Source organism: Aspergillus costaricaensis, assembly GCF_003184835.1.
Source record: "Aspergillus costaricaensis CBS 115574 unplaced genomic scaffold BO79scaffold_13, whole genome shotgun sequence".
NCBI classification, from domain to species: Eukaryota; Fungi; Ascomycota; class Eurotiomycetes; order Eurotiales; family Aspergillaceae; genus Aspergillus; species Aspergillus costaricensis.
Genome location: NW_020291813.1, coordinates 897511 through 916918, shown reverse-complemented (window position 1 = coordinate 916918; position 19408 = coordinate 897511). Strand labels below are relative to the sequence as shown.

Sequence of the window (19408 nt, the reverse complement as noted above, 5' to 3'; positions counted from 1 at the left end):
ACATATTATTGAAGAAGAAGTCTGATGAGATGCACACTCTGAAATGAGTCCCCACTTCTTGAAAGCCATATACATCTATTAATGTCCGACAATAGATATAGATCCTAGGGACCGTGCGCAGCCCCGTCCCTGATTTCACATAGGAATGTCGGGCATCCGCCGGTGTACGGAGGACGTATGCGCCGTAACAAACCCCCCGCTTTACCACCCCGATACTCAAGGGTATGAGCGTCCACTCCTACTCGCTGTTGGTCACAAGCGCCACCCCCAATATGGTCCCTGATCATGGCGATAAGACAATTTCTCCGTAATGCATGTTATGATGCTCTGTGTCCAATTGAGGCTCCAGGACTTTCCCGTTAGATTGCGTACGGAACTGCTTGCGCCAGTAAAGGATGCAGTGAAGGGGGTGCCATTGGACACTCATGTGTACCAATGCCGTCGGTCAGTCCCCCAACTCCACCACATCACTTGCATCCATAGGGATAGTGCACTCGCTATTCGCGTAGTAGTTCCAAGTACCGTTGGGCCGTTAGCCTACGGTATTGGATTCCTAGGCCAACTCTTCCTCACTGTCGTGAGGTGGGAGCCAGGCCATTGCTAGTCCATCAAACTTGCAGTCACACGAGATGGCCTCGGCGACGGATCTGCCGTATTCGCATGCAGTGTTGCTCTCTATCCATGTTGCCGGGACGAATGCGGTGGCTGACGAAGGGGATGCGCACAGCAGAACGTTGAGACGTTGAACCTAGGTGGGACGAGCAACCGACCGTTGATATTATCGAAGAGACTACAGGAAGAATCAGTTGAGATCGGAACTTCGAACCGCGGGTAAGAAAGCTTACAAGACAATATTGCTGGTGATAAACCGCCATGGTATGGCCCTTGGTGGTCACATTGCTCGAAGACGTTGTCCATTTCGAATGCAAGGTGCAGGACTTCAAACTCTTCTTCCGCAGATATAGTGATGTAGCCGCGACCAGCTTTGAGGATAAACGCATCATTGTGAGATCAAATGTTTCTGTGGGTGTACAATTTGTACATGAGATTACTCACTAGGAAACGTGGAATACCAGTTCTTAAGAATCTCTTGCATCCTCGTCGTGTTCCACATCATTTCAGCATCATCATAGACAAGCTCAGGACCAAGCCCAGCGGTATTATCCAGAATTACGGGCTTTCACGGGACTGACAGACAGAGAAGAGCTTTAGTACAGAGAAATCATTTGAATATCGTGTAATCATAGACAGTTCCCGGGTGATGCCTATGCGTTGGACGAAAGCTTCTCTTGTCGACTACATCCGTTTGGTCTGAACACCCCACCTTTGATATCAGAGCTACGACCAGGAATCACGAGAAAGCCTTCGAAAAGTAGACGAGCATTTGCATATTTCCAAGGAAGGCTTGGTATCCTTGTTACTGGTGACTATGTGATCCTAGTCTTCGTTTCATTCAGCAAGCCAGCGGACGGGGAGACAAATTCAATGTCCTTATCGCTATTGGCTTCAGGAGATTTGGACTGGGCCAGAAGTAGACGATTCCTGACGCTGCCCTGTAATCAGTCATGTTCAATACAATGCTCCGCCCGTTACATCTGTAATACGTGGTCATGCATATTGGGGCTTATCAGCAACGAACCCTTTGGGCGGGGATGCAATCAAGCCTCGTCTTGGCCTGCTTGTTTATCATGCCGTGATAACCGCGTAAGCACTAGTTGGTAAAGCCTGACTTCGCAAGAATCTGCTCCCTGGGCAAATCCTGACAACGGAGACGTGTTGTGCCCCTTCATGACTCTTTCGCAAGTTTCCAGTCTAGTGCACGGAAGACTGCCTTCTTCCTTGGAGGAACCAGACGAGGAGGGAATCTGGACTCCCCTCCAGCTGGCCGCTGCGCAAGGCGATCTTCCCGAAGTGAAGCTTCTTTTGTCTCAGCCATCAAGCAACCCCAACGAACCCCCCCGGGGCTACTACGGTCAAACCGCACTTCAGGCAGCCTCGCTCAACGGTCATCTTAAGGTGGTCGAGACGCTCTTAGCCGCTGGTGCCGATGTGAATGCTCCTGGGGGCAACAACGGCGGCCGAACCGCCCTCACCCTCGCCGCGGGCGCTGGCCACTTCCAAATCGTTCGCTATCTGGTCGTTGCCGCAGGCGCGGACGTCAAGTACCCGGCACACAAATACGTGGGGCGCACCGCCCTGCAGGCTGCAGCGGAGGGAGGCCATCTCGAGATCTTACAGTGGCTGTTACAACACCACCCTGTCACGGAGATCAACGCCCCCCCCGCAAACAACCGGGGTCGGACCGTGCTGCAGGCCGCGGCGTTTGGTGGCTATGATGAGATGGTAGAGTTTTTACTTCACGTTGGTGCGGAGGTGAATGCACCACCCTGCAGATATCATGGCGTGACAGCCCTCCAGGGCGCGGCTTTTAACGGTCACCGCACCACCGTCCTTCGACTCTTGACGGCCGGGGCGGATGTGAACGCTCCCGGAGGTCGGTATAATGGCTACACGGCACTGGCAGCAGCGGCAGAAGGCGGCCACGCAGACATTGTGCGACTCTTGCTGGACGCTGGCGCCGATGTGTCCATGGCATCCGGGAATAAGAATTGGACGGCGTTGCGGATTGCGGTTTGGCGGGGACAGAAAGAGATCGTGCAGCTTCTGGCCTAAATGAAAGGATATACTACGACAGATAAGTGAACGGAACACAGTTATCTTACCAGGCATGAGTTGTAGTATAAGCCATCGCAGCAAGCTAGATGTAGTTTAATAGTAGTATATATTAGTGATCAGTTAGTGATTTTTATTGCCAGTTGGATCTCAAACGGCCATCTTGATCTTGATTCCAATGATAACTGGTCCCTTGATGCTATTGGTTATAATTCGGTTGAAAAAGTGCGTCGCACAAGTATCTAGCGTAATATATATATTCTGCTCTCCTCAGCAGTCTGAAGTTTTCTTGTTGACTGAGATACTGGCTTTCACTGGACGAACATGGCAGGAGCGCCCGATGTCGCTAAATACGGTACTAAGTAGCTGATTATGTGCTAGGTCGGAGGAAGGTTTCTAATAAGTCGCGTTTCATTAGCCAATCTTGGATCTGTGTCTTGTTCATCCGGACGAATATCACTTCAGGCTATTTTCGCAATCTGGACAGAATCCGCCATTTCAACTTCACTTCCATCTCATATGTACATAAGGTACGGGCCTAACTTTTTATAAGGATGCTGGTTTCTTCTTGGCAAGCTCGTCGAATGATGCTATTTCTGCTGTTTACTCGCAACATAATCAAGACTTCTTAAATGAGTCCCGCCCAATGATATGTTATTCAAAGGCACGAATACATAACGACAGTCGCATCAGAATCCGTACTGTGTATCACCCCGGAGTAGAGGATGATGCATGGTCTCCGGAATGACGGTTTCCTCACTCTCGTGGGTTGATAAAAACCTTTTGGCCGCTAATATGACCTCCATAGAGGAGGTCCAACGCCTTCTGGGCGGAGTTGAGCCCTCCTTCGAGCCACAATGCCGGATTTGGCCATATCGTGCCCTTTTTCAGTGCAGCCGGTAAATACGCGTCCATGTACCATGTGCGCAATTCGCGGTGTGCAGCCTGAGATACGAGTGTCTCAGAATATCCGGCCCACAGCTTCTCTATACCTGCAGGGATGGCCTCATCCCCAGGGGAAGGGCTGGTTGAAAAGAACCGGCCTCCCGTTTCGCGCAGCAATGCCACCATGCGTTGGGTTGTCGTGGTGGAGCCGATTGCATCAAAGATTCCCTCGTAAGGCCCATGCTCCCGGATTTCGCAGATCACGTCCTCGTCCGGGCGGCTATGATCGATGATATGCGACGGGTTGCGTTTCTCCACCATGGATCTGTTGGCCGCGGACGAGGTAGTGACAACTCCATACCCAGCATTCGTCGCATATTGGACCGCGAGGCCCCCCACCGATGATGAACCGCCGTAAACGAGAATTTTCTTTCCCGTGGGCGGTTTCGTGCCGGCGACTGGCGGCTTCGGAAGACCCATGTAGATTGTGAGGGCGGAGATCACGGTCGCCAGATTGGCGATCAGGCCGGCGGAATCAGCAAATGTGGTCTCGGGCTCTAGTCGCAGGGTGTTCTGCTCAAGCGCCAGTGCATATATCTGGAGGGCACCGAATCGGGAATCCTCGCTCGCCTGCTGGCCCCAGCGAGCCACCACCACCCGGTCGCCAGGTTACACCGAATGTATACCGGGCCCTGTAGAGACTACCGTTCCCGCAAAGGTGAATCCGAGGATGAGGGGATACTGAGATTGGAATAAATCCAACCTGGGTTCTTAGTCTGACGGCCGACTGGCGGGTACTTGAGCACGATACCTCTGGACTTTTGCATCAATGGGGTTAAAGCTGGCTGCTTCAACCCGTACCAACAGTTCCCCCGGGCCAGGAACCCATTGCTCTACAGTCTCGACCTGAATTGTCCCCCGGGGATTCTTGATCCAGCCTGCTTTGTTCGACATATTTTCAAGAAGTCATATTGAAGAAGATCAAATCTTACCAGAGGATGAGGCGTTGAGGAAGAATTGGGAAATTCTCTGACTCGTGACGTGAACTACTGATGGAAGCGACTGCCGATCCAATTGCCGGCCCAATGGTTGCATGACTCAACTGACATGTATCACGTGACTGGTAGGTCTCATCGGCCACGCAAAGATTGGGCTTGATAACTGAACATTGGATTCTCCTCTTAGGGATAATAAACAAGTGGTGCTGGTGTTTGTTAAGTAGCATTGGTGTGGATGATGCATTGTCGTGACTATCTGTAAGTCTCGCGTCTAAGTAGTACGAGCCTGATATTTACCCTATGGTTTATAATATTTAATCATCCACCGGAGTTGCTACTCGTTTCGTTTAGCATTTGAAGTACTAGTAGGGACTTGTTACCAGTAGTCAAGATGCCCCAATGCCATCCTACCATCACATACAAGTAGCGAAGATCAGGTGAAACCAACTTCATCATGTATTTCTGAACTCAACTGGATTACAAAGACAGAATGGTGATTCTCAAGAAACACCTGATAATGTGAACCATGCATATATGAATAGACAATATTATTGCCCTTACAATGTCCTTTATTTCGAAAGGCCCGATGGCTATAGGCATTGCGAAATAGGTGCAGGGTCCCCCCACGTTCTAGATTGATGTTGCGATAGCAAAACATCGGTAGCCTCCATGAAGGTTCAGGACATCTGACGACATGTCTCCAATCTCCCGTTGCTAGAATTATATGAGATATGTACTCCTGCGGGTGGAGTACACATGCCAATCCCACTTATATAACAACGGTTTGTACAACCTACGAATCGATTGTTTGGCGATAATAGCGAGAAACTTGTTTGACAGAGATACTCAGGTTCAGTTGCGTTCCGCATTACGTGCACCATCTGGTTCTTTGTATTGATCCAAGTACATAAGAGGTACAAGCCCAGAGTCCTTGATCAGCTGCAATAAACGGGGGTTTATCTTCGAATTTGGAGGTTCAATCATGAGTTCCATATTCGTTATGCTTCCCCCGCCCCCTGTCCATCAGATCAAGGATAAACATGACGTTTTCTTGATTGGTAACAACACTAATAGTTGGTGCGATCTTTCTTCAAGAAGCCTCCCACAAGATGTAACTATAGAGTAGATGTACTTGGAGTACAATGGTAGGCGTTGACCGGATTAGCAAAAGCATAGCAGTGGCTGGAGGAGCTTTTCGTATTATCTTGGCTGCTGCGCCGTTTCTTTGTCATCCCTCGCGACCTAATTCGTATATCCTGTCATTTAGGGACTGGCCTTGTGCTCTAATTTTATTACGACGTTTGATACTGTTGTTAGACATGACAAGTGGTCTGATCCGTGTACCCCTGCACTTAGGACCCCTGCCGTCCGCTAGTTATAATTAGAGCCAGTGGGAGGAATGATTACTAAATAATCATTATTATGGCCTCTCCACTGGAGAGTCTCCCGAGACACCATGATAGGCCTTGCACATGTGATCAGGGACGGCTACGAAAGCAGGGTCCATTTACTACATCGGCAAATTTTGGCTCGCTTACCTGCTTTTCCCCGCCAATCTCCACTTGGTTCGTCATCGCCCGCCCATAGTGCCGTCCCTTAATCAATTTGACGCGAAGCCCTCACATTTGGGGTGCGATCGTCACCGGCGGGCGCTTCAGCCCCCTAATTGTATGTCTACTTATGTACTACTTGCTCTCCCGAATGCTCCCATCACTCAATCCTGGATTTTGTTGAGGATATATAGACTACCATCACGGCTCATGATAGTCTCTTGATGGTCAGAGGTCATCATGCAAGCCATAATTTTACCATCTATCCTGTTCTTGGCCACTCTGGCACGGGCGCAGCTGTCTGGTCCCGTTGGTCCACTAGTGGACTACAGCACTAAAGCCAGGAATCAAACCTGCAACATTATCGATTACGGAGCTCTCGCAGATGGTAAGACAGATATTTCGCAGCCCCTACTCGATGCCTGGGGAAATTGCTCCGTGGGGGGACTGGTCTACATCCCACCTGGTAACTACTCACTGGCCGAGGATATCGAGCTCAAGCACGGCCAGTCCTCTGCAATTCAGCTTGACGGTGTAATTATGCGCGGACACCGCGGATCATATCAGATGATTCTGATCCGTGACTGCAACGACTTCGAACTCTTCAGCGGCAACTCCCGCGGGGCCATTCAGGGCTTTGGGTACGAATATTTGCAAAATGAGACCTACGGCGAGAGACTGCTGCGCATCCAAGAGGTTAGCAATTTCTCGGTGCACGGATTTGCACTTGTTGACTCGCCCTCCTACTACATCGTCTTTGATACCGTCTCTAGTGGAGAGGTATATAACATCTTGATCCGCGGCGTGACATCAGTGGGGGCGACAGATGCCATCGACGTATGGGGAGAGAACATGTGGTTCCATGACATTGAAGTGAGCAACGGCGATGAATGTGTCACTGTCAAGTCTCCGGCGCACAACTATCTGATCGAGAATATCTACTGCAATCTAAGTGGTGGGACCGCCATTGGCTCCTTAGGCACAGGCACCAATATTTCTGACATTCACTACCGCAATCTCTACATGAATCGAGCAGATGCGTGCTTCCTGAAAAGCAACAATGGGGATGGACTTGTTAAAAATATCATCTGGGAGAATGTCATAGTTCACGGCGGTCCTTACCCGCTAGCCATAGACGAGGCCTGGGGGGACGACCGAGGCTCTGTAGGAGTTCAAGTGTCCAACCTCACATTCCGAGTAAGTGCATGGTCCCATTCCAGATTTCTGACAATATTCTAATTTGTTTTTATAAATAGAACTGGCACGGAGAATCCGCTAGCGCCTCACGCCCGGTGATCCGTCTACAGTGTGACTCTGACGTCCCATGCTACGATATTACCATCGAAAACGTGAACCTCTGGGCCAACGACACCAGCTATGTGGTCTGGCTGTGTGAAAATGCCTATGGAGATGGGGCCTGTCTCTCTAGTGCAAAGGGAACAACAGATTTAAAGACTTTTACCAGCAAACAGACTATAACTGCCACCCCGTACGTGACTACCTCGTAGTTCATTTCAACCCAGAATTACTAACAACAAGACAGGTCCTATGCTGCGCCAACAATGGCAGCTGACTTTACCTCTGATCTGCCATCAACGAGCCCTTTCACTATTCCTCCCATGCCGACGAGTTTCTACCCGGGTGCTACTCCCATCTCAACCCTCCTACATCTCCATGGTGCGGGTGGTCTCCCGTCAGCATCTGCCGTTTCACATCATCGACGACGGCATTGACTAGTTTATTATATAGTAGATAATTAGCCTACAGCATATTGGTAGTACATTCATAGATAGGGCTCATTCAAAACGGCTGGTGAAAGCAACGGTTACGCAATGTTCCTGGACCTCAGCGGGTATAAAGTCTATCACTACATAGAGCATATATTATTCATGTTGAACATGTGTTAAAAGTAGGTTGTATCAAATCGCATCGCCTAATGGCAGTACCTATAACCAGGATCTTACTTCCGTTGCAGCCTATATGACAGGTCTGTATGACAGCTTCTATGACGTTGAAGAAGTTGGGGCGCCGCATATTGTGGTGGGTAAACGTAGATTTGCAGCAGAACTTTCCGAGGTCCTGAAGGTCCAAAGCACGTTAGAATATAGCAATCATATAACTGGTGACATATAGTCTATGCATTGAAAGACTAGTAGTCGGATTAGCATTAAAGATCAATAAGCTTGTCAATCGACATATGTTCGTCCAAGCGGTTCTCACGGGCTTGTTGCATCTTCAGAGAAACAAACATCTCGAGTCCATCCAACTCCTCCTGTGACAAAAGGGAAAGCCTATCTTCAAGTGATCCCTGTCCAAAATGTCGTTTGTCAAGAAATTGCCAATAGATATCATCGAACATGTAGCTTTTCCTAGCAGCAAGGCAGAACCAAAAAAGCCCGTTATTCAAAGACTCTGCCATGCGTTCTGAAAGTCGCTGATACTCCTTTAATGCACCCTTTCGTATCATCTCGTCCTCGCATGATCGGAGTGCATTGACAAAGAGATGCAAGCGTGGTGTATACCGTGCCAGAAAGACATGCAAGTCTGACTCCCAAGCTTCGGGGCTCTCGAAGAGGAGCCACCAGGGTGCAGTATAGGTGAATTCGGCAGGCGCAACGTAAGTGAATTCCCAATCAATAACACCAGTGAGTGAGAAGTCTTGTTCTGCAACAAGTACATTGGACGGACGCAAATCGTCGCAGTAAAGATGGAACGGACCCGACTGCTGCTTATTATACTCCCGGGCGATCTTTCTAAAAAGGCAGCGGGCTATGTATTTCTTCCGACAATCTTGCTCATCATCAACAGCATCGTTCCGTTGGTATTGAAGGTGGAGAAGCTGCTGTCTCGCGAGTTCCTCGAAATAATCGCCCGCGGTACTGAATGTCCCTTCGGCAAATATGCCAGGAGGAAGATTTCCAACGCGCACCAGTTCGTTCATATTGAGTGTTAGTGGCCTTTGAGCTACTTTCCACATCTGGAATCCCTCTTGCAGAGCTCCAATAGACGAAAAGATTGGTTTAGACAATTCCAAGATGACTTGCGCCATCACGCGATAGGCACTTTGAATGTCGGAGTCGGAAACATTTGGATTTAAGCTGGGCGACTGGATTGCTGGGTCCCCAAGGCGATTGGACAACAACATCCCCTCAATGAAAGTTATGACAAGGTAAGGGCCGCATCCCCATCGACCCATCCCAAGAATGCGGGGGACAGGGAGCGCAGTATTCTGAGATAGGAATTTCATGACTGAAGCCTCGTTTCTACTCTTTTCCGTCCGAAAGCGGCTTCTACCCAGGATTGGGAACCGAACAAGTGCACGGAATCCATCCTCAAAGGTAACAATGCAGCAAATATTGTAAGCGCCCGTGGTAAACTGTGAGACATCAGCTACCCGTGCAGTGCCACGACGATGCTGGGTTGCGAGTCTCGACGGCAAGGCAGGGGACTGCTGGGAAAGCAATTGTAGCCAACCAGCAAACAACTTGTCATTATGCTCCTCAGCAAGATGATCCCAGTCCATAGTTGTTGAGGTGGGAGTCGGAGGCAATAACGACACAACAGCAATGGGTTTGTCGATGCGTTTCCAAAAACTTTGGTTTGGCATCCGGCACCGATAATCGGGTATCTTCGGGTCCAATCGGTGCTGCGGGGATAAAGAGTTGAGAATCGAGAGCTTATTGGAGTATCAAGCGCCGGACAAACAACAAATAGGGACCTACAACCTAAGAGTACACGACACCACGTCTGCTGGGAGACAATGTGCTAGACAGAAGAACGGCAAGGTTCAGCAACATATCATTGATAAATTGGGCCACTAGTTGGCGCTTCTATACACTTTGTGTCATCAAAATGCACCCCTCAACTTGCGGAGAAGATCTCATGAGTGTATTATGGCCCTTTACCATCGAACATCTGTTGGCCAAGCCCAGTGATATGTGTTTTTCAGACCAGTAAACTACTATTTCCTCGTTTATCATGGACTACACCAGACACGGGGACACCATAACAGTTAGGAATTTGCTGCAGGATATACACCTGTAGCATTGTTTGCTAATTATCCCACTATGAAGCCTGTACAGTGTGCGCAACAAGCTGGCTCAAAATCTCAAGCATATGAGAAGTCCACCGTAACAAACATCGTGCTAAAATTAATAGTGAGATAATTCTTATGCAGAATGATAAAGGTTCGACGGGCCACAGTTGTTGGACCATCCATACTATCCTGTTGCCTCTTCAAATGCCATACCATTCCCTCCACCGGGGAACGAGGGTACACCAATGATGAGTTGCATGTAATGCTTGGTGATAGCATATGTCGCAATGTTGTTCAGAAACGAAACATAACCCTGTTCCCTGCATACAATTGTGACCCGGGCGCTTTGACCCAAGAGGCATACGTAGTGGGGATGCGCAAACAAATCACGCCGGCGTTTGCCAGATTGTCGATATCCGAGGTTGTGATATAGGTCGCATATCTTCGCTCTAGGATAGGACCGCACTGCGGACCCTGGTTTACACAGAGGCCCCATTCATCGTCCGCACCTTGGAATATTTGCCCACCAAGTAGTATCGATGGTACTTTCTTGCTCAAGCCACCCGCCCAGATTCACCCCGTTGGCGCTGTATGTGGTCCAATTGAGGTACTCCGCTGCTGCGAGAGCAAAGACAGCTTGAAACACGAAGGTAGGAAGTAGCTTGACTATTCTTACAGTGGTCTGAGTGAGGTTACCCCAGAGACGCAATGAACTGAGAGGTGGTTGATGAGGATGAGGATGATTAAGATGCTCATCCTAAGCGGGGCATGGGGTACCTATTTATCCTCCATCGCGATTTTATAGCTGATTCTAATTCCCGCAATGGTCACAACTCGGAAGCTTCTCGTGTATGTTTGTGGAAGACCACAGAGGCTCTCTACATGAGACACTTTTGCTCCCCATCGTCGCTACAGGGTGTATGAACCGTAAAGGCTCGGGCTAGCATTTTACCAACAGATGGATGAGCCTTGATTCTTTAGCTTTAAACGATGTATATTCCTCCATAAGGCCTTTCCATGGTCAGCTGCATGCAGATTCCTCTACATCCCGAAACGCACTGACATGGAGAAACAGAGCCCACTTCAAAGGATCGCCGATGGCAGTAGCCTTAGCACTTACCCCTCTGTGTCTGACTAGCACTCAAAACCTTTCCATACTACCCTCTTCGACCGACGCCTTTCATAAAAAGGCGTGTGATTATACCATTTGCCGGGTCCAAGTATTCTTCGAACAGGATGATGAGTTCCGTAGTCAAGGAAATCCCCCTGAATCACGTACTGTCTATATGAAGTTTTATATATTCTTTATGGACATATCCATAATACAGTTCCGAACACAGAGCTATACACAGAATCATCATAAGTCCGATTGCCCAACACCTTTGAGGGATTTGCCGCAGCGGAGCGCGCGGGCACCGAGTATCAAGCTTCCAACTCAGGGTCTGATGCGGATCTGCAGTGGAGCCGAAGAAGGATCCCGCATGCTGTCGAAGACGATCCCCATCTTATTCCACGGGGCATATGTGTGCCTGGATTGTACGGTAAGATACCCTGTCGGATCCGGATCACTCGGTTGCTTTCACGACGTCTGTTTGGCTGTATGCCATTCTCTCTGTACGCCCGTCTTTGTCCCATACTTTTAACTAAACGCTTGGTCGGATAAAGAATTAGTCTGTGACGCTAGAATCCATACGCATCGCTCTGATAGTATTGATATTATTCGCCCCCATCTCCTACCTTCTATGAGCAACGGAAGGTTTGTCGGTCTCGAATGTCTAGCAAATTCGCAACAATGAATGGGCTGTTAGATGTGCGGCGCCCTTCATCTGGCGATTCTGTCGTATTAACATAATCTCACCTGCTCGGCAAATATATATTCATTCGCACATTTTTATTCGTGAAAGACAGGCTTCTGCCGTTCGGGGAGTACTTAATCGTAGTGTCGGCGCGTCCGTGTGACGGCAACGCCAAGATCCTTGGAAAGACTTTTTTGGTTGACAGTGTAAGCCCAGACACACATGTTCACTCTCATCTGCTTCATTCCACATCCATCCATTGGGAACCCCGCCTTGGCTTTTCTCGCCGATCCCCGTCTACTCCTGCGTAGCACAGTTCAGACTCCGCGGAAGCCCCGATGCTTCGGGCTTTCGTAAATGAGCTCACAGGTGCGGCCTGTGCCGGTTGGGGAAGCTTTACCCATGGGGCAGGGGTCGAGTGACTCCGGAGACAACTGCGCCGCGATGAGTGCACGTAGAGCTGATGATCGATTAGTTCTTGACAATGCTCAGGCCGCCTATTTATATTCGCATATGCGTAGAACATAAGCAGTGCTCAAGAGCATCACAAGAAGCGCGGTTCGATGCACGCACAGCGACAGCAGGGTCATCCACCTTCTATATGGAAGCAAACGGGTGTTACAAGCTTGGCAACGACACTCTTCACCGAATGTACGCCGGTGTATTAGGGAGGAGGGGTGACTTCCCCAAGCAACAGGTTGGCAGCTCGTGGGATCGCATTGTGGACTTCGGTCATGGCTTGACGCACTCGTTGTGAGGCAGCAGCAGCAATGGGCCAGGTTTGTCCCATAGACTTTAGAACGGCAAGGTTGAGAGCTAGGTATTGTCTCTGGCTCGCCTTAGAGGAATGCAGACTCTCGCTGAACATGGCGGCAACTTGGATAACGGAACTGAGGACCAGGGTGCAGGCAAAGAAAGGAGTATGATTGACAACCGAGGTGGACAAGGCAGCTAGCTGAGACAGTCTAACAGACCCCTCGATAACCCTGTGGGTGTGCACTTGAGGGTCCAGGGTACTGGTGACGAATAAGGCCGGGGATGAGCACATCACCTGGCCTGTGACGGGCAGGAATGCGAGCAGACAGGAGCGTGGGAAGTGCAAATAGATGGTGGCGCAGTGCATCAACATCATGGCCTGTGTCATCAGCTCGTCCTGCACCCCGTTGAGCTGAAGCATGGACCGTTGGCGTGGCGGCAGTCGATGGAACCAGGCGATGTTGGCCGCGTTCAGTATGTCTAGTGTCTCCTCACCGACGTGCGTCTGGCCGGCTCGGAGGCAATTGCGAAGCATCAACGCAGCCTCGACGCGGTAAGCCCCCGGGGAGAATTCCACATCACCGCAGAACAGAGCGTTTTGTTCCAGATCCGCCAGGGTGGACGGAAAGGGGTTGGGGTCGGAGATGACGTCGCTAGCCTGATACTGATCCAGCTCACCAGGAAGAGGCGTGGTGGGGGTTTCTTGCATGTGGAACTGCAAAACCCCATCGACCTGGACAGCCGCCAGCAGCACATCGATCACAACGATCTCCCACCAGGTGCGCCGCAGACTCTCGGCCTGGAAGGGAGCATCCGCGCGGATGGCGTCCGAGGTCTCCCGACGGTGCAAGCCCAGGTCCAGTGCACCCTGCAGGGCCTGTCCCAGATATGAGCGGGCGTCAGGGGCCTGCTGTCGCCCGTGATGCACAATGGCGAGGAGCAGGAAGGCCTGCACCTTTTCAATGGTCAGGTCCGCAGCCTGCACGGCCAGACCAACGGACTCGCTTCTATCCTGAAACAGCTGCGGGGACAAGTAATGGAGGCTGATGAACTCCATAATATCAAGCAGGAACGTGGGGGTTTCCGACTCGAGCAGGACTTGCATGGGGGCCAGGAACGGGTGGGCTTGGTGAAAGTGGAGATAGTACAGGGAGATCAGCTGCAGCCCTTGATCGCAAGGCATGGAGCCCGCATGCTGCGGGTATTCCATGGTGTGGCATTGCCCGAAGGGACCTGTTGAGAAGGAGATGGGATCCACCGGTATTGAATTGGAGTTGGAGTTGGGAGTGGGCAGACTGGTGGTGTCGTGGGGAACTGCTGCTGGTGCTGCTGGGCGACACTTGCGACCACGACGGGAGGGCACGAAGCGGCAGGTGAGCCCCAAGGACTGGCAGCGAGCACAGCCGGTCAGATTGCCGTCACATTTGAGATGCTTTTCTCGGCAGCCCAAGCAGGCCACGGGGGCGGTAAGATTCATAGATGGTGACAAGATGCTATGAGAGCGACGCTATGGTTTTGGTAGTAGAGGTTGTATGTTAGATAGAAAGAGTGATGAGGGATTGTGGACGGGGGAACCAGGTCTTACTATGCCGCCTATTAGTACTAGTTGAACTAGCGTAGTTCGCGTTTAGCAACCGCTTAAGTAGTCCAAGACTGCCGGACATTCATTCTTCCAAGCACTGCTGACCCAATGGTAGACATTCATCTTGTCTACAAGGGCCATTTTTCCAGTTGATGTAAGATACCTGTCATTCACTCTAACTTCGGATAACTATAACTACTCTAGTGTCCCATGTCTGTGTCGTCTCCCTCTGCCACCTCAATCTTCAATTCCGCATCAATCTGGCTACTACTTCGACCAACCCAGCAGGCATACTTGCCCGCATCCAATCGCCACTGCGCCACCCGAGTATCGTACCAGCTCAGCTCCGACCCCCGGATGGGGATCGACACTTCTCGCGACACTCCTGCTGGTACAGCAATTTTACAGAAGCCCGCCAGAGTCTTGGGGAAGCTCATTTCCCCAGCCTCCCGGATCTGGGCTGATGGCGCTACATATACCTGGACCACCTCGGTCCTGCGCAGCCTCTCCCGGGAACCAGGCGTTGGAGCCATGGTCTTCGAGCCGTCGAGGGAAGGTAATGGGGAGTCGACCGCTGAAGTCGCAGTCGCCGAGCAGAGCGGCTGCCAAAGCATGCTGATACCAGGCCATCACCAGCCCCGAGGCAGCATCGACCCACGGCATGGCCACGGCGCTGGCCGACTACACAATCACGACGGTGTTGGGATTAGCGGCACAGACAGCGCCGACCATCTCGTCCGTGCGACCGGGAAGCTGCATCGTTGTGCGGTCGCCTCCTTCGCCCTCCGAATCCTTGTTGTGGCCCACCACCACCACCGCCACATCGGCCCGCCGGGCGGCCGCCACGGCCTGCGCCAGCATTTCCTGCTCGTCCTGCTCCAAGGCCAGGCCAACTCGCATCCCGGAGATCCGCGGGAATAGCGTGTTGTCAAATGCCTCTATCACTGGCAGCGTGACCACGTTGTCCACCCGCAGCTGGTAGGCGCGGCCCGCTTCCAGATAGACGCTGGCTGTCTTATCTGCGCTAGAGCAGCCCAGAAATCCGCCCGTCAGACCAGTCCACTCCGTGTTGTCGATTAACAACTCGTCATCAACAAAGAGCTTGGCTTTCCCAGTATTTGCCAGACTCCAGGTATAGCGACCTGACTCTTGCGGAGTGACCACCCCGGTGGCACGGTAGGAGTATGGCCGGTCGTCCAACACGGCCGGGACATCACCATCACTAAATAGATAGAGGAGCGAGTCGTCCCACATACTGGACGCTACCACCGGACCCTCCAGCGCATGACCTTCAAAGAAGCTAACTTGCCAGCCGTTCCGGGACCCGTCGGGGACAGTCAAGAGCTTTCCCAGTAAAGGCGGGCGCAGGCTGCTCGTGATCCCCGGCTCGTAGGAGACCTGCAGTTCTGCGTTGGCCGCATGAAGGGCATCGCGCAGGCAGGCTTCCGGAGTCGAGACGTAGAATGGGTTGACAGCGGCGCTGCCGGCACCGCCCGCGGTGGGTTGACGGGCGTTGGGCCCAATGATGGCGACTCGCTGCAGCGTGGTCGGCTTGAGAGGCAGGATGGCCTTGTCATTCTTGAGCAAGACGAGCCCACTTTGGGCTGCATCGCGCGCGATTCGGTGAAAGATGGGATCATCCGTAGCAGCTTCGGAGTGTTCGGTGGCCTCTGTAGCGTCTCCCAACAGGCCGTGCGCTCCAGGAGCTGCAAGAAGCGGCGGACACTCGGGTCGACATGCGCGGCCACCTCGACCTCCCCAGATCGAATGGCAGCCAGCAAGCGTTCTCCGCGGCGGACGGCTGGACCCGGCATTTCGAGATCAGTTGTGGCGCGCAGGCTGTCGGCTGTACTATTCAGCCCTCCCCAGTCGCTCATGACCAGACGATCAAATTGCAGCTCTTGCCGGAGTAGACGAGGAAGAATATGTGGGCTGATGTCGGCGTGCAGGCCGTTAATCTTGGGATAGCTAACCATGGCCGTCCAAGGCGTGCTAGCCGGGTCGTCGAGAACCATCGCGAACGGCTTCATGTGGACCTCGCGTAAGATGCGTTCATCAATGGTCTGGTCAACATTGAATCACCGCGTCTCAGTATCGTTCAAGATAAAGTGCTTCATGCACGCGCCCACTCCCTGTGCCTGAATACCTCGGATCATCGCCGTGGCGGTCACTACGACCAAATAGAGATCTTCGCCGTAACTCTCGAAATTTCGACCACCTAGGGGCGAGCGCGATAGGTTCATGGTGGGTGCCAACAGGACCTGGCAGCCCTTTCGGCGTGCCTCCTGGCCCAACACCCTTCCAACTTGCTCTACCATCGCCGGATCAAAGGTAGCAGCCAGGGAGATTCCGCACGGTATCCAGGTGGTCAAGGAGCCGTAGGTCCACTTGGAGCCCCGGGCACCGGCTGGTCCGTCCGTCATCTTCAGGCTGGGGATGTGTAGGCGGTCGATGTTGATGGTTTCCCACATGTTCTTGCCCGCCAGGAGGGCCACTTTCTCCTCCAGCGTAAGGGACTGGAGCAGTTGGCGCACATGGGAGGATGCTCTTTCATCCTGAGGCATGTTGAGCAGCAGATCGGTATGGAAATCCCAGAAATGGTTGATCTTGGGGATACTGTTGGCAGAGATCGGGGGAAGGAGAGGGTAATTGTTCTTTTCTGGTCACCCATGCACTCCACTTTGCATCTCTACGACTCTACACTCCCGCCCCCACGGGGAAGAATATGGACTTTCTGTCCGGATTCCCTCCTCGAGTCCTCCGGTGTGACAAACCGAATCTGTTACTGTATGAAGATGCTTCACTGGTGATGCCCTATTAGTCCCGGCGATATAGTGGAGAATCAGTCGCCGAATTAGTGGGTCCGCCGGGTCCACTGGGCCCGCCATACAGGTTTGCCTCTCGCGGACAAGATCCCGACTTGGAACATGGTATGAGGCCTTCAGCCCCCACGGCTCAAAGGTTAGGGTTTGACTGGCATGGACGTGACACTAAGGTTCGTGTTGAACCCACCCTCGCATGGGTATATGGTTCTTTTCATGGGCCTGCCACGAACATGACCCACCTCTCAGGAAGTCCTTCCCCGCGGGGGAATTGTCACCCTTCCTTCGAGCTCCAACGAGGTATCAAGTTGCTCCGACTCTGGTCATTACCAGGCACCCAATATTCCCTTCCAGTAAGCCCCTATGGAGGCAAAGGATGATTGTTGAAACGCTAAAATCAGCACTGAGAGTTTGCTTGTCGGCCAAGCGCGATTATGCTCGTATTTGGCATGACTTAAAGCTGGTAGCGTTTCCCTCTCGCGTAGAATAGAAGTAGAGTCTGCAGATTCTCTGGCTTAATCAAGAACTGCGCTGGCGAAGGAACCTGTCTATGCTCTCTCTTTATACTTTTATCCTTCCAAGCATGTCATCTTCCAACCCTTCACGGGGTTTCCCCTGGCTCATCTGGGTCGTGGCTATTGTCGGGTCCGTCTCATCCGCGGGCTTTGGCTTCGATCAGGGCTGGTGGGCAAGTATGATGAGCTTGACGCAGTTTAACCGTCACTTTGGCTCCTATGACCCGGCTCAACAGGCCTGGTCCCTCAGTAATCGACAACAGTCCCTCGGCACGGGTCTGGGCTATGTAGGAGTCATCCTCGGGCTGGTGTGCGGAACCCCTCTCAACGAACGGCTTGGACGGCGGAACAGCCTCTGGGTGCAATCGGCGGTGGTGACTGCCGGAGTCGCCATTGAAGCATCCTGCCAGGACAGCTACGCGCAATTTCTGGTGGGCAAGGCAGTCGTCTACTTCGCCGGTGGCATCGCGTCGACGGTCATTCCGGTCTACCAAGGAGAATGCGCACCTCAGCACATCCGAGGAATGATGACGAGTCTATACAATGCCTTCCTAATGGTAGGCGGCTTTTGTGCCGCCCTTATCGTCTACCTCTGTCGTCATGTGCCGAGCGACTGGGCCTGGCGCAGTGTTGTGGTGGCGCAAGTAGCTATTCCCGCCATGGGATGGCTGAGCCTGCCCTTCCTTCCTGAATCACCCTACTGGCTACTCCGTCGTGGCCGTCGTGCTGCCGCCATCGCCAGCCTGCGCCGGCTGCATGCTTTGGACGCCGCTGCCGCTGAGGCCGAAATCCTTTCCATCGAAGAACAACTCGTCCTGCAGCAACACCAACAACAACAAGAGAAGGAGCTCGCATCCTGGATGGCTTGCTTGACAGATCCCGTCTACTTCCGTCGCACTCTCATTGCTGTGGGCGCACAGATCTTCCAGCAAGCCCAGGGAATCTCCTTCGTGGCCAACTATCAGGCCGTTTCTCTGGAACAAGTCGGTTTCCGCCAGGTTTTGTTGATGTCGGTGATTGTCTATATCATCGGCATAATCGGCAATTTGACGGGAATGTTCATGGCTGACCGGCTGGGTCGTCGCAACGTGCTCCTCCCGGCATCTGGCCTCCTCGGTGCCTGTATGCTAACCATTGGCGGCCTCACCACCCCTTCCACATCCTCATCCTCCCTCTCCATCGCTGTGGTAGTCATGCTCATGCTTTGGTTCTTTACCTTTCAGAGCACATGGGGCCCGTTGGCCTGGGCAATCACCGCCGAAATTCCACCCACAGGGACCGCTGTCCGCGAGAAGATGGTTACGCTGGCGGGATTTTCGGCATACGGCACCGGTCTGGTTATCGTCTTTGTGAATCCCTACACTCAGGCTGCTATTGGGGGTAAGGTAGCCTTCATATACGGCGCACTGTCCATCGTCGCGGCAGCGTTTGTCTGGATGTTTGTACCGGAAACAAAACGGCGTTCGTTGGAGGAGATTGACGAGATGTTTATGGCGCGAGTGCCCGTGCGAGAGTTCAAAACGTATCAGTGCCACAGCAGTGCATCCGGTTTAGACAAAGCTGTGGATGACAAAGCGTCAGTGGATGAATGCATTTGAATCGAGGGTTCATCACGATAGTGGGGATGAAGTGGGTCTCATAGATATAGTAGCTACGTTGTATCAGGCAGAAGATTATTGAGGCATACAATCTCGCGTCAATATACTGGCATAGTAAGGAGCGAGCCACTCAAATAAAGGTTTAAGATGTTAAAATTCAGAAAATGCCGAATATATCAGTTTATCTTCAATACTAC

The 19408-nt window shown here is 52.0% G+C and overlaps 8 protein-coding genes across 8 annotated transcripts; 2 read left to right on the top strand and 6 right to left on the bottom strand.

Moving 5' to 3' along the window:
• Positions 1-553: 553 nt before the first annotated feature.
• BO79DRAFT_254466 (uncharacterized protein) lies at positions 554-1004 on the bottom strand (the record flags this gene model as incomplete). The annotated part of the gene is made up of 2 exons (XM_025686065.1): positions 554-748; positions 846-1004. 2 exons carry the CDS (start codon positions 1002-1004, stop codon positions 554-556), a joined length of 354 nt encoding a protein of 117 aa, XP_025540546.1.
• A 2425-nt stretch (positions 1005-3429) lies between these two features.
• BO79DRAFT_264321 (zinc-binding alcohol dehydrogenase family protein) lies at positions 3430-4512 on the bottom strand (the record flags this gene model as incomplete). The annotated part of the gene is made up of 3 exons (XM_025686774.1): positions 3430-4191; positions 4234-4321; positions 4370-4512. The coding sequence occupies 3 exons, from the start codon at positions 4510-4512 to the stop codon at positions 3430-3432; spliced, it is 993 nt and encodes a 330-aa protein (XP_025540545.1).
• A 1834-nt stretch (positions 4513-6346) lies between these two features.
• Positions 6347-7839, top strand: BO79DRAFT_193984 (rhamnogalacturonase A precursor; the record flags this gene model as incomplete). The annotated part of the gene is made up of 3 exons (XM_025681013.1): positions 6347-7303; positions 7363-7595; positions 7650-7839. The coding sequence occupies 3 exons, from the start codon at positions 6347-6349 to the stop codon at positions 7837-7839; spliced, it is 1380 nt and encodes a 459-aa protein (XP_025540544.1).
• A 434-nt stretch (positions 7840-8273) lies between these two features.
• On the bottom strand, positions 8274-9629 carry BO79DRAFT_193979 (phosphotransferase family protein; the record flags this gene model as incomplete). Its single annotated transcript, XM_025681012.1, has 1 exon — positions 8274-9629. The coding sequence occupies one exon, from the start codon at positions 9627-9629 to the stop codon at positions 8274-8276; it is 1356 nt and encodes a 451-aa protein (XP_025540543.1).
• A 2973-nt stretch (positions 9630-12602) lies between these two features.
• On the bottom strand, positions 12603-14220 carry BO79DRAFT_193976 (Zn(II)2Cys6 transcription factor; the record flags this gene model as incomplete). Its single annotated transcript, XM_025681011.1, has 1 exon — positions 12603-14220. Exon 1 carries the CDS (start codon positions 14169-14171, stop codon positions 12603-12605), a length of 1569 nt encoding a protein of 522 aa, XP_025540542.1. The 5' UTR covers positions 14172-14220.
• Positions 14221-14476: 256 nt separating this feature from the next.
• Positions 14477-14890, bottom strand: BO79DRAFT_287184 (uncharacterized protein; the record flags this gene model as incomplete). Its single annotated transcript, XM_025688554.1, has 1 exon — positions 14477-14890. One exon carries the CDS (start codon positions 14888-14890, stop codon positions 14477-14479), a length of 414 nt encoding a protein of 137 aa, XP_025540541.1.
• A 67-nt stretch (positions 14891-14957) lies between these two features.
• Positions 14958-16840, bottom strand: BO79DRAFT_287183 (glycoside hydrolase; the record flags this gene model as incomplete). Its single annotated transcript, XM_025688553.1, has 3 exons — positions 14958-15812; positions 15875-16339; positions 16406-16840. 3 exons carry the CDS (start codon positions 16838-16840, stop codon positions 14958-14960), a joined length of 1755 nt encoding a protein of 584 aa, XP_025540540.1.
• An 841-nt stretch (positions 16841-17681) lies between these two features.
• BO79DRAFT_264297 (hexose carrier protein) lies at positions 17682-19211 on the top strand (the record flags this gene model as incomplete). The annotated part of the gene is made up of 1 exon (XM_025686773.1): positions 17682-19211. One exon carries the CDS (start codon positions 17682-17684, stop codon positions 19209-19211), a length of 1530 nt encoding a protein of 509 aa, XP_025540539.1.
• Between the last annotated feature and the right edge of the window lie 197 nt (positions 19212-19408).